Here is a 14,516-nt window from a genome sequence, read left to right on the forward strand (position 1 = left end):
CTACCAAGTAAGGGGATTCGGAGCAGAGACATTCCAGTCACCATGTGCATACCCACCGCCCAGATCGTGGCATCTAAATACCATTATCCACTGAAAGAAACATTCCTTGGAGAAAGAGCTGACTCTAGTGCTGGGGCAGGGGAAGTGTAAGATAAGCCTGGGACACCTTGGTAAGCCAAAAAAGAATGAAGTACTTCAAAAATAATGGTACACGTCAGAAAGAGAGAGAAGCTAGGATGAAGGGGCTCCCCTTAGCAAAATCTAAACAATTTGAATATTAAATAATAATAGTAACAATTACAACCCATTTGGAAAAAATAGGAAACCTCAAATATATACTGATATAAACAAACATAAATAAACTGAAAATCTGCAGAGGAACAGGGTACTTAAATAGTTTCAAAGTACCACCACACAAAACACACATGAATTACAAAGGTTAAAAAGTAACTTTACAGCAGTGAAGCCTAGGAGACAGCACCTTAATCGAATAATCGAAATGAACACCATCAATAATGAGACAAGTCAATATCATGTGCTACCTAACAGGATGCAGTGAGAAGAACACAGCATCATTTCTGTGAAATTCCTGCCAGAGATGCATAATCTGAATCTAACCATGAAAAAAACACTACAAACAGAAACAGAGGAACATCCTATAAAATAACTGGCCCGTATGCTGCAAAAGTCAATGAAACACTGAGCAATCATTTCAGCCTGAAGGCTAAAAAGACAGACAGTTAAAGGCAACATATGATTGTGAAACGGATCTTTTTGAAATAAAAAACATTGTTTGGACAACTGGCCAAACATGAATGAAGTTGGTGGATTGGATGGTAATAATGCATCCACGTTAAAGGTCCCACTTTGAGGACTGCAGGGTTGTTGCAGCCTTTGAGGAAACTGTCCTTACCCATAGGAAATACTCAAGTATCCAGGGGTGGTGGTGCATCGTGTCAGTCAACCGTGTTCCTCAGGTGGTTCAAAGGAAAAAGTTCTTTCTACTGCACTTACAACGTCCCTAAAAGTTTGACATTGCTTTAAAGTTAAAAAAAAAAAAAAAAAAAGTACAGCAAAAAAACTTTTGTTATTCTGGTTTATAATCAATACAGGTTTCCCCTACTATCTGAAAGTAGAGGGCTCCTAGGAAACCTTTGGTCAGCCGAACTGGCACAAAGTGAAAAGTATCACCCACTTTCCGAAAGTTCTCATTATGCCATTTCGCTTTTATGGAAGACCTATATTAGTAGGTCTAGTAACTTTTCGTAAAAGCAAAAATTCTTTTGAATTTCTTTCCGTTAGTGAAAACAGGTACTAATGCAGGCATTTCATAAGTGAAGTGGTGTAAGGTCACCAAGTGCAGTGGGATACCTGTACTCAGTGGAAGATAATAAATTCATCATGTGTAAGATCAGAATTACATAAAAATAATTATTTTCATATTATCTTTCTTCCCTAGTACCTAGAGTACTACATATACACACAGAGGCAGCTATGGCGTAAAGCAAAGAATAAAGACCTTGTACTCAGATGTTCTGGATTTGAATCATTACCTATGAAGTGAAAATAACAACTCACCCCAAAGGATTACTGGGAGAATTAAAAGAGGTAATGTTTGCAAAAGTATCACAGTAAACCTAAAGAAATATACATATACTAAGTATTAAAGAGAAAAAACATTGGATTCAGATATAAAATCCACACCAATTTAAAATATGGCACAAATCAATTTTACAGTTAAGAGGAAATCCCCAGTTAACTCCACTTGGGAAATCCCCTGCAGAAATCTAGTAATTTTCAATTCTATTCTTACCTAATCTTCAATGCCCTTCTGTCTCTCAAAAAATAAACAACAAAAGGGATTCTGGAAAGGTAATTCACGTTGTTTCTCACCTGAAATCTATAGACTCCTTAAACTGCCTTGTTTATAACTAAAGAGATGCCAGTTCTCAGGAAACTATAAAAAGAGGTCCCAAAATTAGAAATCCAAAAACAAAAAAACAAAAAAAGACAAAAGACAAAAAAGTTACCTGAAATCAACAAAAGATCATTATCAAAATTTTTCTCCATCTTCCTTTCTTTCTCTCTCTCTCTTTCTTTTTCTTTCTACACCTAAAGATCACATCAAGAGACAGGATTGTTTTTTAAACCCAGGAAGCCAAAGTAAGCCCAAAGACTAGAGTGTGAGAGCTGGGGTTTTCAAAAATACAGAGAGACAAGAAAAAGAAAACAAACCAACTGACAAAGAAAAAAAACCTGACTGCTTGGAGCTCACTCCCAGGTCCCCACCCCATGATGCTCTGAGGCACATCAGCACACCTACCTGAAGAAATCCCAGAGGAAGGCTGGCTTTAAGATGCCACCCCAGAAATTTTCTTATTCAGTTACATCTAAGCTTACTCTCATAATCCACCAAAGTTTGGATATTTCCATTCTCCCTCAGGATAAACTTCACCTTCCCCCAAACAAATTGCAATGGTTAAGATGTGGGTTATGCAACAAGACCTACTGTATAGCACAGGGAACTCTGCTCAGTATTACGTAACAACCTAAATGGGAAAAGAATTTGAAAAAGAATAGATACATGTGTGTATATATATATATATATATATAAAACTGAGTCACTTTGCTGTACACCTGAAACTAACACAACGTTGTTAACCAACTATACTCCAATATAAAATAAAAAGTTAAAAAAAAAAAGAGATAGGTTACGGTAATAAAACAAAAATCTTTCACACAGACACAGGCAAATCAAAGCTAAGAAAGTCACAGTAAAATTATTCACTAGCTATCGACTTGCCTTCTCTTACATCACAGATCGAGTGCCCCAGGCAGCACATATAGACCAATTGCAGTGGTGAAGCACGTAGTGTTAGCACCAAACCATCTAGGTGTGAATTCTGGCTCTGCCACGTTAGCTCTGCCTAACTGGCTTTTGGCAAGTTACTTCAAACTCTCTATACCTCAGTTTGCACATCTGTAGAACAGAGATCATAATGAAATCTTCACAGGGCTGTTGTGAAGACTAAATGAGATAATGCAAAAAGCACTCAGTATAGTACCTGGCACAAAACTAAAGCTCTATGGTAACCACCATCATTATACCCAGCACCTAGGCATAGTGTCTAGTGTTAAATAAAGAATTATTGTGGAGGCAACCCATGTTTTGCCTAACTTTAAAGTTTAAGATTCCAGTCAAAAAAAAATGTTTTTAACTTTTCTAAGGTAACTTTGCAATGGAAAAATCACCACCACCAAAATCAGAAGCATTCTACACCAAAGTTATGCCTTAGCACAAGTGGCAGAAATGAGCTACTTACATTTTGATTCTCATCTAAGTTATTAAAGGGAAAATAAAAGTTACAAGGCCAAGATGGCCAGAACTCTGTTACGGCAACTCATTTAAGGTACAGTTTAGGCACAACTATCTAATTTCTTAAATAGACAAACATAAATGCAAAGTAACTGCATATCACATTTGCACTTATTTTAATTGTAGTTTTGGCTTGATGCCCAGCTAGGGATCAGACCTAGCTCTGTGAAGACAGGGACTACCCTTGTCCATCTTGTATCCCCAGAGCCCAGGGTAATACTACCCAGTTGACAACTGGTACTCAATAACTACTTTTTGGATGAATAACAGTGCTTTGTAAAATACAAAATCCCGTCTTCCTTCTTGGTTTGGCAACTAATCCAGAACTGATCTCGTTTATCTGTATTTTAAGCAAATAAACTGCCCCTTCTGTTTGTTCTGACTTGGATTACAAAAAATGCCCCTACAGAGCAAAACATTCCTCAATAATCATGGTCCCTGATCATTCCAATTGTGGATATATGCCTAAAACAATCTCTTTTTACTGCAACACAGGAAATTCCTAGAATTGTCCCCATCCCGTCCCAGTTAAAAATCAGTTTTCAATTAGTTTTTTTCTGTTTTTCAGATATCTTTGTAAATTTCCTTTCTGAACACAAGACCTTACAGATATACAGACAGATACAGAGCAGAGACCCTTAGAAGTCACCTAATACAAACACCCCCATTTTCCAGATGCCTCCAAAGAAAATCACATTTGAAAGGAAGCCACACTGCCAACATCCTTCATAAGCCTCTTGAGATCTCTTTAAAGACAGAAGTAACAAAATTGAATTGTAACGTTATTCAGAAAAGAGGGAGAAGGTAGAGACTGCACAGCACCTGTCCACACACAAGGGCCCAGGTGGACACCCCAGTGCTCCCAAGCAAGGAGTAGTTCTAAATTCACTCCTGCATTCAGCAGGCATGTTTGTGGGCCTTCCGTGTGCCAGACACTATCCTAACTGCCTGGGATACATCAATGAAGAAAAGAAAGATCACTGCCCCTGCTGCACCTACATTTTAGGCAAAACTTAAAAGGCGTCTAGCAGAATAAGGAGAAGAACATCATCGGTCCATTTTAATAGAATGCAAAGGGCCAGAAGCACTCCATAGAGCCCTAAAGATCTTTAAGCCAGTGGTTCTCCAATCTGAGTGCATTTCAGAACCACTTTAAAACCACCAGAATGCCAGGGCCCACCCCCAGAGTTTCTGACTCATTAAGAGATCAATGTGGCCTGAGAATTTGCATTTCTAATGAGCTGTCACCTAACGTTAATGCTGTAGGTCCCAGAACCACACTCTGAGAACCGCTGATCTACTGTTCAAAGAAAGCAAGTAGCCTGGCCAAAGCCACAGGCTGGAGCTAGACCAGATTTAGGGTTCTTTTTCCTTCTGATTCCAAACTGGTCAAGCCTTCTCCATAGGAGGACACAGCTGTCACCTACCCACTTAATGGCAAACACTGCCCAAAGAAAAAGAGGTTTTTAGCTTTATGTATAAGTTGGAGAAAATCAGAAATTAATGTTTTAAGTAGAAAATATCTGAAACAGGTTTGATCACTAAACACTGACATAAAAATGAACATTAGAGGGTCTGTTCTTTCTTTCTCATGTCCAATGGGTCCATAAAAGAATGTTTTCCTTGAAGTTTTTATCATGAGGGTCAGATTCAGTCTCAAATGAACCTATTTATTAAAAAAAAAAAAGTCTATTAACAAGAAGTATATACATGCACTACAATATAAATTAGTGACTGTATCAGTAATAATTTTAGTTCTTTTGTTCCAACTGTATTTTCTAAAATTTTTACAATAAACATGAATTCCTTCGTAATAAGGGAATAAAAGTTTATTTCTTTAAAAAAGTTAGTGTTTATTTTAAGACTTTTAATTAGAAAACTCTATAAAAGGCATCAACTAATAAACTGCATAAATTAATACTGAATGATTTTTTTTCCTAGTACATAAATATTTCAAATAATTTATTTTAGGCCAAATCTCTGTCTGGATTAATGATTAATACCAGTGAAGGAAAAACACCCTAGAAATATATCTGATGTTATTTAAACAAAGAAAATAAAACAAAACTATGATCATTTAAACAGCTGCATAAAAATCACATTTACTATTATTCCACATAGCAATTGATTTTTGTCTATACTGTTACTTTTCAACAAATGAATGGATGTGATTCTAATTCTTGCAAATAAAGTAAAAAAAGTTCTATGTCAACTATAACTCAATAAGAAAAAGAAAGAGAAAAAGGTTTGTGTTTCTTGAAAGAAAAATAAACTGCTAAGTTTTGGGGAAATAACAGTGCATCAAATGGCGAACAAAGTCACGCAGCCATACCCTGAAGATACCAAGATGACTAAGACCCACAGCCCATCCCTATCCCCCATCCACCATCTTTCTGGATCTTCCAATCTAGGGAACTCCTTTATTACTAAAGTCCACATTCCAAAGATAGAACTAGAGTTTAAAATATAACCTGCTAAAGGGCAGTGAGTAAAGGCGAATCAGTTCGGTGAGGAAATCACCTGCCTTTATAAAGACAAGCTCTTACCATTCGACAAAAGTTCTGGACCATCTCATGAAGCCTAGACTCTAGTTAGAACAGTCACTTTTAAAGAAAAAAGTGTACCCGTATGACTTACATACAATTTATAGCTAATTTTCTCAAAACTGGCCCCTAAAAACAGAATTCACCTTTTAACACTATTACTGTACATACTTACTTGGTACATTGTGAGTACCTAGTAAACTATTACATACTTACTATATATATATAATACTATTATATACTTACTATGTACTCACAATGTGCCAAACAATTAACATCCTCTCATTTAATCTCCAAACCAATTTATGAGGTAAGTGCTATTATAATCATTTTACAGATTAAGAAATTTAAGCACAGAGTGATTAAGTTATTTGCCCAAAGTCACAGAGCTAAACTGAAGATCCAGGATACCGATATGCAAGCTATAATACTTAAACTGAGATCCTTAACCTTTGGCTCCATCATGGTTTTGCTATGTTTGAATTGCGAATTTTTCACATTTTGGGAAATCAAAACTAAGTTTTCTTGCCAGAAATATTTTAGAACATCAATGAAATGAAATAAATGAGGAAATAATCCAAGCACTTTTAAAAGTCGCTGTACTTCTAAAAATCATACAATTTACATTAAGTTACATAGTCCAGAGACAACTTTTCCAACAGCACGATCACTCTGGGGATACGGCTGTGTTAACAACTACCTATGGAAACCCGACATTAAATCGCACAAGATAATTCTATTAGGAGCGTGGAAGGGAGGTTTTCATCTGGTTTGTCTGGGGGTCTTTGGGGTTTTTTTGCTGTTGCTGTTCTTCGCAACCAGGTGAGCTAATGAGTTGGAAGATAAAAGTCTAATCCATTCCTATTCCTTCCGCTTATAAATATAAGGCTTGTGAGTCAAGGTTTGCGGGGTCCACGGGCGCAGGGGCTGTGTCTCCCAGGTGCGGCCCCCAAGCCTACGCCTCCCGCCCCGGGGAGCACGCGCCCAGGGACCCCTGGCCAGGGCACCGGGCGGCGCGAGGCTCGAAGAGACAGGGGACCGGGAGTAACGGAGAGGGGAGAGAGAGACCGCGGGCCCTTACCGAGCTCCGTGCCTCGCTGGTGCGCCGACATGGTAGGGCCGCCACTGCACCGCCCGCCCCGCTCGCCCGCCAGCCCGCCCGCCTTAGCTCTGCCCTTCCTGCTTCCGCGCGCGCGCGCGTGCACCGCACGCCCCGCCCTCTCCGCTCTGGGGGCGGAGCCCCCGGCCGGGCCGCGGAGGCGGGATCCCGGGTCCTTTTCTCTGCCAGGAAAATCCGTTGCGCGCGTTCCTCGGTCTTCTCCACCAGGTGCGGAACTCGCGTACTAACTCCCGTAAACCATGCTGCCAGAACTAGTGGTGAAACCCTTAAGTTGCTGACTGTACTGAATAAAAGCATTTGGAGACTTTTCACAGTAGGATTACAGAACAAGAAGGGAGAGGATCCTTCCAATTACTGCCTGAGACCAGAGCTCGAGGACCCCACACCTGAAACGGGAGCGGTGATCCCTTAGCCTGGTAAGGGCGGCCAACCAGCAAACTGGGGCCCGGTGCCATGTGACTTCTACGCTTGGCTTCCTGAAGAGAAGCAACTCTGTGGCCTGAAAAACCAGAGGGCCTAGGAGTGGGAAGAACTGGGGTCTCAGTTTTGCTCTGGCAGCGATTAAGTGTGACACTGGGCCATCAACTGCCCTTCTAAGCTTCATTTTCCTTATCTGTAAGAAAGCACCTTGACAACATCTTTTCTTTTTAATTATTTATTTATTTTTGTCTGTGTTGGGTCTTCGTTGCTGCGTGCAGGCTTTCTCTAGTTGCGGCAAATGGGGGCTACTCTTCGTTGCGGTGCATGGGCTTCTCATTGCGGTGGCTTCTCTTGTTGCAGAGCATGGCCACTAGGTGGGCAGGCTTCAGTAGTTGTGGCTCGCAGGCTCAGTAATTATGGCTCACGGGCTTAGTTGCTCCGCGACGTGTGGGATCTTCCCTGACCAGGGCTCGAACCTGTGTCCCCTGCGTTGGCAGGCGGATTCTTAAGCACTGCGCCACCAGGGAAGTCCCTTGACAACATCTTGGAGCTCTAAAATGCTCATTCTGTGATACTAAGAATTTTTTCAGGCTTTTTTTGTGAGTAGCAGGTTAAAGTTATCTGGAGTCACTCAACACAGGCAACTAATCAACTCTGTACTCACGGTCAGAGACAGCTCCACTCTGCTGAAAGAAGGAACTCTCTTAGTTATGACTTGTTTACCATGAGCCAGTTACTATGCTAGGTACTTTCAGAGAGATGATAGCATTCGAATCCCAGAACAATCCTGCCAAGTATATACTGTATCTCCATTGCTCTACCTACAGACACCAAAGTTATGAACAGAGGCATCCTGATGTAATGGAGCAGACTCCAAACGGGTCCAACTCAATACACCAACAATTCCACCTAATGACTAGCTGGTTCCAGGAATGTTACTGCCTGTAAAATGGGGATGTTCAAAATAGATTTGACTTGCAAAGGTGCTGTACATGTGTAAAGCATCTAGTACAACACACTTCATGGCACATAGTAGGTGCTCAACAAATGGAAGCTACGATTGTTACTGTCAGCTTCACACAACAATTATAGGCTACATAGGAAAGGTAATCCCAGTCTTTTCCCCCCACACGTAGCTGCCTCTCAGCCTTGTCAGCACAAAGCCATTGCCAAACATTTTGAAAGTGTCTACATCCCATTCATTTATATAATAGCGTTTTACCTATTTCTGTCTTCACCCTGAAAGCCCCGAGCTGGCCTAGCATTCACAGCTAGACCACCGTGTTCCCCAGTAGAACGTAAAACAATTTCACAGAACACCAACATCAGCCAAGGCCATTGTGCCCCTGATAAAAAACAAGACCCCTTGTAATCACGTCTGAACACAAAAAATGACCATTGTCCAAACCACAAAAATGACCAAACAGCCCCCTAATCCTGGCTGTTATAAGTGACTGTCACTTCTTTACTTGTCAGTTTTAGCCTCACCCCATTCTTCTTGTATTTTAGATAAGAATTAAAATGCCCTGTCGGAATTATCACCCTTTCCTGCCAACATCAGTGCAGAGCAATGGCCCACTTCCTTGAACTTTCCCCAAATCACCAAACACAAGCCCAAATCCTATGTCATTTCTGACACCCTCTAACTGAGACATCTCACAGTTCCCCTGGTGAGTATTCTCCCTTACTGCAGCAAGTCAGTAAACCCAAATTTATTCCTGGTGATCTTTGGCTGGAGAGGCCAGAAATCCCTAAAAGATACAAAGGCAATAAATGGAATTCTATTTTTTAGAGGCAGATAACAACTCTAAGCCAGATTCCAAGCCATGCATTATGCATTCATGGATAATGTAAATGTATTAAAAGAAACCAAAAAAAGCTGTGAGATCCTAACTTAGTTGGAAAACCAGAATCAGGACAGCCTCCTGTAGCAAACATTTTTGCAATATATCTGACAAGAATTTCTCAAGGATTTTTTCTAAAACTGGCCTGTTGCACAGTACTAATCTGGAATTAATCTCTACAGTTTGAACGTATGTCAAATTGGCAGCATTCAGAGACACTAGGGATGGAATGCAAAAAGTGAGGGTTTTTTTAATGAAGAAATGTTGCTAAGTTTCACTTTGTGGACTTCCCTTTTAAATTTATTGCTTTCTGAAACTTCTGAAGTATCCATCCTTAAGGTAAGGCCTCTTAGCTCTTTGGACCACTACTACATTGGAATCTCCCAAAAGTTTTTTTCCTGAAACAGATTCTACGCTTCACCACAGCCCTACTGAATCAGAATCTCTAGGACCAGGCTTCCCTGGTGGTGCAGTGGTTGAGAATCTGCCTGCCAATGCAGGGGATACGGGTTCGAGCCCTGGTCTGGGAAGATCCCACATGCCGCGGAACAACTGGGCCCGTGAGCCACAACTACTGAGCCTGCGCGTCTGGAGCCTGTGCTCCGCAACAAGAGAGGCCGCGACAGTGAGAGGCCCGTGCACCACGATGAAGAGTGGCCCCCGGGCTTCCCTGGTGGCGCAGTGGTTGAGAGTCCGCCTGCCGATGCAGGGACGCGGGTTCGTGCCCCGGTCTGGGAAGATCCCACATGCCGCGCAGCGGCTGGGTCCGTGAGCCATGGCCGCTGAGCCTGCGCGTCCGGAGACTGTGCTCCGCAACAGGAGTGGAAAAAGAGTGGCCCCCGCTTGCCACAACTAGAGAAAGCCCTCGCACAGAAACGAAGACCCAACACAGCCAAAAATAAATAAACAAATTTATAAAAAAAAAAAAGAATCTCTAGGACCTTGGAATCTGTATTCTTAACAGATTCCCTCAGATGATGTTTATGCCAGCTAAATGCAAAGAATCACCAGCCTAGAGGCAGAGAAACTATGCATGCAATCTGGAGCTAGAGACCAAACTGGCTCTTACAAGAGTAACATTGTCTTTATTGTATTCTTTTAACCCATTTTGCATGCCATTCCTTTTTGTGGATATGTTTTTAAATAAAAAGTTACTGGATAAATTACTTATCTTCCCACCCCCACTTCTCCTTCAGTGAAAATTAAAGCTCTAAGAACATGTCATATTTATCTTGAAACCTCAAGAACATACCTGGCCTGGAAGACAGGAATAATCCAAAAGTTACAGGTCAAAGGGCATGAACTATTGGGTTGGCCAAAATGTTCATTCAGTTTTTTCCGTAAGATGGCTCTAGTGGCACTTAGTTGTCTTTAACTTCATGCAAAACAATTTTGTGGGACTTCCCTGGTGGCACAGTGGTTAAGAATCCGCCTGCCAATGCAGGGGACATGAGTGCGAGCCCTGGTCCGGGAAGATCCCACATGCCGCGGAGCAACTAAGCCCGTGTGCCGCAACTACTGAGCCTGCGCTCTAGAGCCCGTGAGCCACAACTACTAAGCCCACATGCCACAGCTACCGAAGCCTGCGCACCTAGAGCCCATACACTGCAACGAAGAGTAACCCCTGCTTGCCACAACTAGAGAAAGCCCGCGCACAGCAACAAAGACCCAACGCAGCCAAAATTAATTTTTAAAAAACACAGTTTTTTTTAGATTGTATGTGACAGCTGTCCTATCAGCATGCATTTAAAAAAAGACATCAAGGGGCTTCCCTGGTGGCGCAGTGGTTGAGAGTCCGCCTGCCGATGCACGGGATGCGGGATCGTGCACCCGTCCGGGAGGATCCCACATGCCGTGGAGCGGCTGGGCCCGTGAGCCATGGCCGCTGGGCCTGCGTGTCTGGAGCCTGTGCTCCGCAACGGGAGAGGCCACAGCGGTGAGAGGCCCGAGTACTGCAAACAAACAAACAAACAAAAAAAGCCATCAAAATTGGTGAATTTTTGTATACCCATTTTAATATTGAAGATGGAAGAAAAAAAGCAACATTTTCAGCATAATATGCTTTATTATTTCAAGAAAGGTAAAATGCAACTGAAATGCAAAAAAAGATTTGTGCAGTGTGTGGAGAAGGTGCTGTGACTGATGGAACGTGTCAAAAGTAGTTTGTGAATTTCTCCCTGGTCTATGCTCCACAGCCGGGTAGACCAGTTGAAGTTGATAGTGATCAAATCGAGACATTAACTGAGAACAATCAACGTTATACCACGTGGGAGATAGCTGGCATACTCAAAATATCCAAATCAAGCATTGAAAATCATTTGCACCAGCTTGGTTATGTTGATCGCTTTGATGTTTAGTTTCCACGTAAGTTAAGCAAAAAAAAAAAACCTTCTTGATCATATTTCTGCATGCGATTCTCTACTTAAACGTAATGAAAATATTCCATTTTTAAAACAAATTGTGATGAAAAGTGGATACTGTACAATTATGTGGAACGGAAGAGATCGTGGGGCAAGTGAAATGAAATACCACCAACCACACCAAAGGCCGGTCTTCATCCAAAGAAGGTGATATTGCGTATATGGTGGGATTGGAAGGGAGCCCTCTATTATGAGCTGCTTCCGGAAAACCAAACGATTAATTCCAACAAGTACTAGTTAGACCAACTTAAAGCAGCACTCGACGAAAAGCGTCCAGAATTAGTCAACAGAAAACGTGTAATCTTCCAAGATCCACGCGTAATGCAAGACCACATGTTTCTGTTTTTTGTTTTTTTTTTTTGCGGTACGCGGGCCTCTCACTGTTCTGGCCTCTCCCGTTGCGGAGCACAGGCTCCGGACGCACAGGCTCAGCGGCTATGGCTCACGGGCCCAGCCGCTCCGCGGCATGTGGGATCTTTCCAGACCGGGGCACGAACCCGTGTCCCCTGCATCAACAGGCGGACTCTCAACCACTGCGTCACCAGGGAAGCCCGCTAGACCGCGTGTTTCTCTGATGATCAGGCAAAACCTGTTACAGCTTGGCTGAGAAGTTCTGATTCATCTGCCGTATTCACCAGATGTCGCATCTTCGGATTTCCATTTATTTCGGTCTTTACAAAATTCTCTTAATGAAAAAAACTCCAATTCCCTGGAAGACTGTAAAAGGCACATGTAACAGTTCTTTGCTCAAAAAGATAAAAAGTTTTGGGAAGATGGAATTACAAAGTTGCCTGAAAAATGGCAGAAGGTAGTGGAACAAAAGGGTGAATACGTTGTTCAATGAAGTTCTTGGTGAAAATGAAGACTGTGTCTTTTATTTTTAATTAAAAACCGAAGGCATTTTTTGGCCAACCCAATACTTGTGTTCGCTTGTTCATACGCCCAGAGGCTACTACAGTACTTGTTAGATGACTGATCATATATTACCGTTAGTGCTACTTTCTTATAGTGCCCACTGATTTAACAAGTCCAATTTTATTCGACTGTAGTCTTTCTGATTTCTTAGAGCAGTCCTTCACAGGTTCCTTAGGTAAAAATTCACTTAGATTATGGATTGTCAACAGTATTTCTAAATCGGATGGGGGAAAGGGAGGACTAGGGGAGAGTATGAATATTAGAATCAAAATATTTCAGAACTGCAGAGAGACTTCTAGAACATCTAGTTCCTACTTCATGGTGAGATAAGAAAAATAAGAATTATACTGAGTCTTTCATGAAGTTTTATTCAATTTAAAGAACAGTCCTGACACTATGCCCTTCACTACCAACTTGGATTTTAAAATGACCTTTCTTTCATGAATATTGTGCTGGTAGATGTTTTCATAGCCTCACTTGGCAAAATTAGAGGCAGACCACTCAGTCTTGCCACCGACCCCCACCTAATGCCCCCTGCCTTTTTAATCTATTTTCCCACCAAATCCCAAAGTTGGGAAATCACTGATAAATACATAACACTAGCTAATATTAAGTGCTTCGTATGAGTTAAGCCCATTCCATCAATTATTTGATCCCTCCCCACCAAATCTGTTCAAACCCAGGCAATATAACCTACAGACCACACACTTACTGTTCCAACTATTTCTTTGAAGCCAAACTCGTTAGACAAGTCATTTAACCTCTAAAATAGCTTCCCATATGTATAATGTAGATACTACCTATCTCCACTGGGTTATTGGAGAGATTAAAAAAATACTATTTCTACACACATCTGTAAACTTTCACCAGTTCTTTTCCACTTGACCAAGTTCCATTCTCTCATTAATTATATAGTGATTCAACCTATAAAGTACGGTTACTGTTCATTAGCTATCATTTAGATGCACACTCCGGCCTTGTTTCCATAGGTAAATTTGTTAGATGCCTCATTTGTTTCTCCAAGAACTCTGTTGATTTTAAAGTCACACTGATCTAGGTGACACTGTCACACTGTGCATTCCTATAGCTAAGCAAAGAAAAGCTAAGCCTATCTGAGAATGTTCTTCCTCCAGTGATTCTTTTTCTTCAGGAACCCCCCTAGTGTGAGACCCACATGTAACTCAACAGAATCACTGTTTGTCCGAAAATATTCAGGTGTAAAACATCAGGTTCCTACAAGAGAAATATTTCCCCTTGGTCTGCATTTTCAATTCCCCATTCTGTCGCTCCATCCTGAACAGTTACATCCATTTGCCTCCACCTTCGTCTCAAAACCAGGCAGCTAAATTAATAATTCCATTGAATTTGAACTATTAACACATGTAACCTTTAAGTTATTATGGTACGTCTTTACTATTTTGTAGACATTAAAACGAATATGTTGAACTTTACTGACATGAAAAATTCTCAAGAGAATTGACTGCGCTCAATCCTGGTTTCTTAGAAGAAACCTCTAGATGACATGGAGACGCAATGATTCGTAGGGTAAATTACAGAAACTTAGGCAGAATTTGAGCTACCGTGACGTTAGGACATAGAGAGGAAGTGCCAGAGGAAGAATGGAATGGGAAGCAGGGTGGAGATGGGGAGACTGTATCACACAAGCTGAAGTCCTCCTAGGTTATTGGACCTCAAGTCCGATAAAGCTGTACATGAATTCACTGGAGAGGCAAGTGCTCTGAGTAGGTTCCGGCCACGTCTGACTCTTCAGTGGAGAGGATGGTCTGCTGCATAACTGAAAAATAATCTTACTGGTCTGGTAAGATCTGGTGCTCATTTAGGGACTTGTTTCAACATCTATTGAGCACTTATGATGTA

General features: G+C 41.4%; 1 protein-coding gene across 1 annotated transcript in view; it reads right to left on the reverse strand.

The window, feature by feature from the left end:
• The window catches only part of DERA (deoxyribose-phosphate aldolase), a 112,460-nt gene extending 105,364 nt beyond the window's left edge, over positions 1-7,096 (reverse strand). Inside the window, exon 1 of the mRNA XM_030841453.2 lies at positions 7,001-7,096. Coding sequence (XP_030697313.2) covers positions 7,001-7,031 — 31 coding nt within the window. The 5' untranslated portion in view covers positions 7,032-7,096. The remainder of the gene's footprint in view (positions 1-7,000) is intronic.
• Between the last annotated feature and the right edge of the window lie 7,420 nt (positions 7,097-14,516).

Source organism: Globicephala melas, chromosome 10 (assembly GCF_963455315.2).
Source record: "Globicephala melas chromosome 10, mGloMel1.2, whole genome shotgun sequence".
Classification (NCBI taxonomy): domain Eukaryota; kingdom Metazoa; phylum Chordata; class Mammalia; order Artiodactyla; family Delphinidae; genus Globicephala; species Globicephala melas.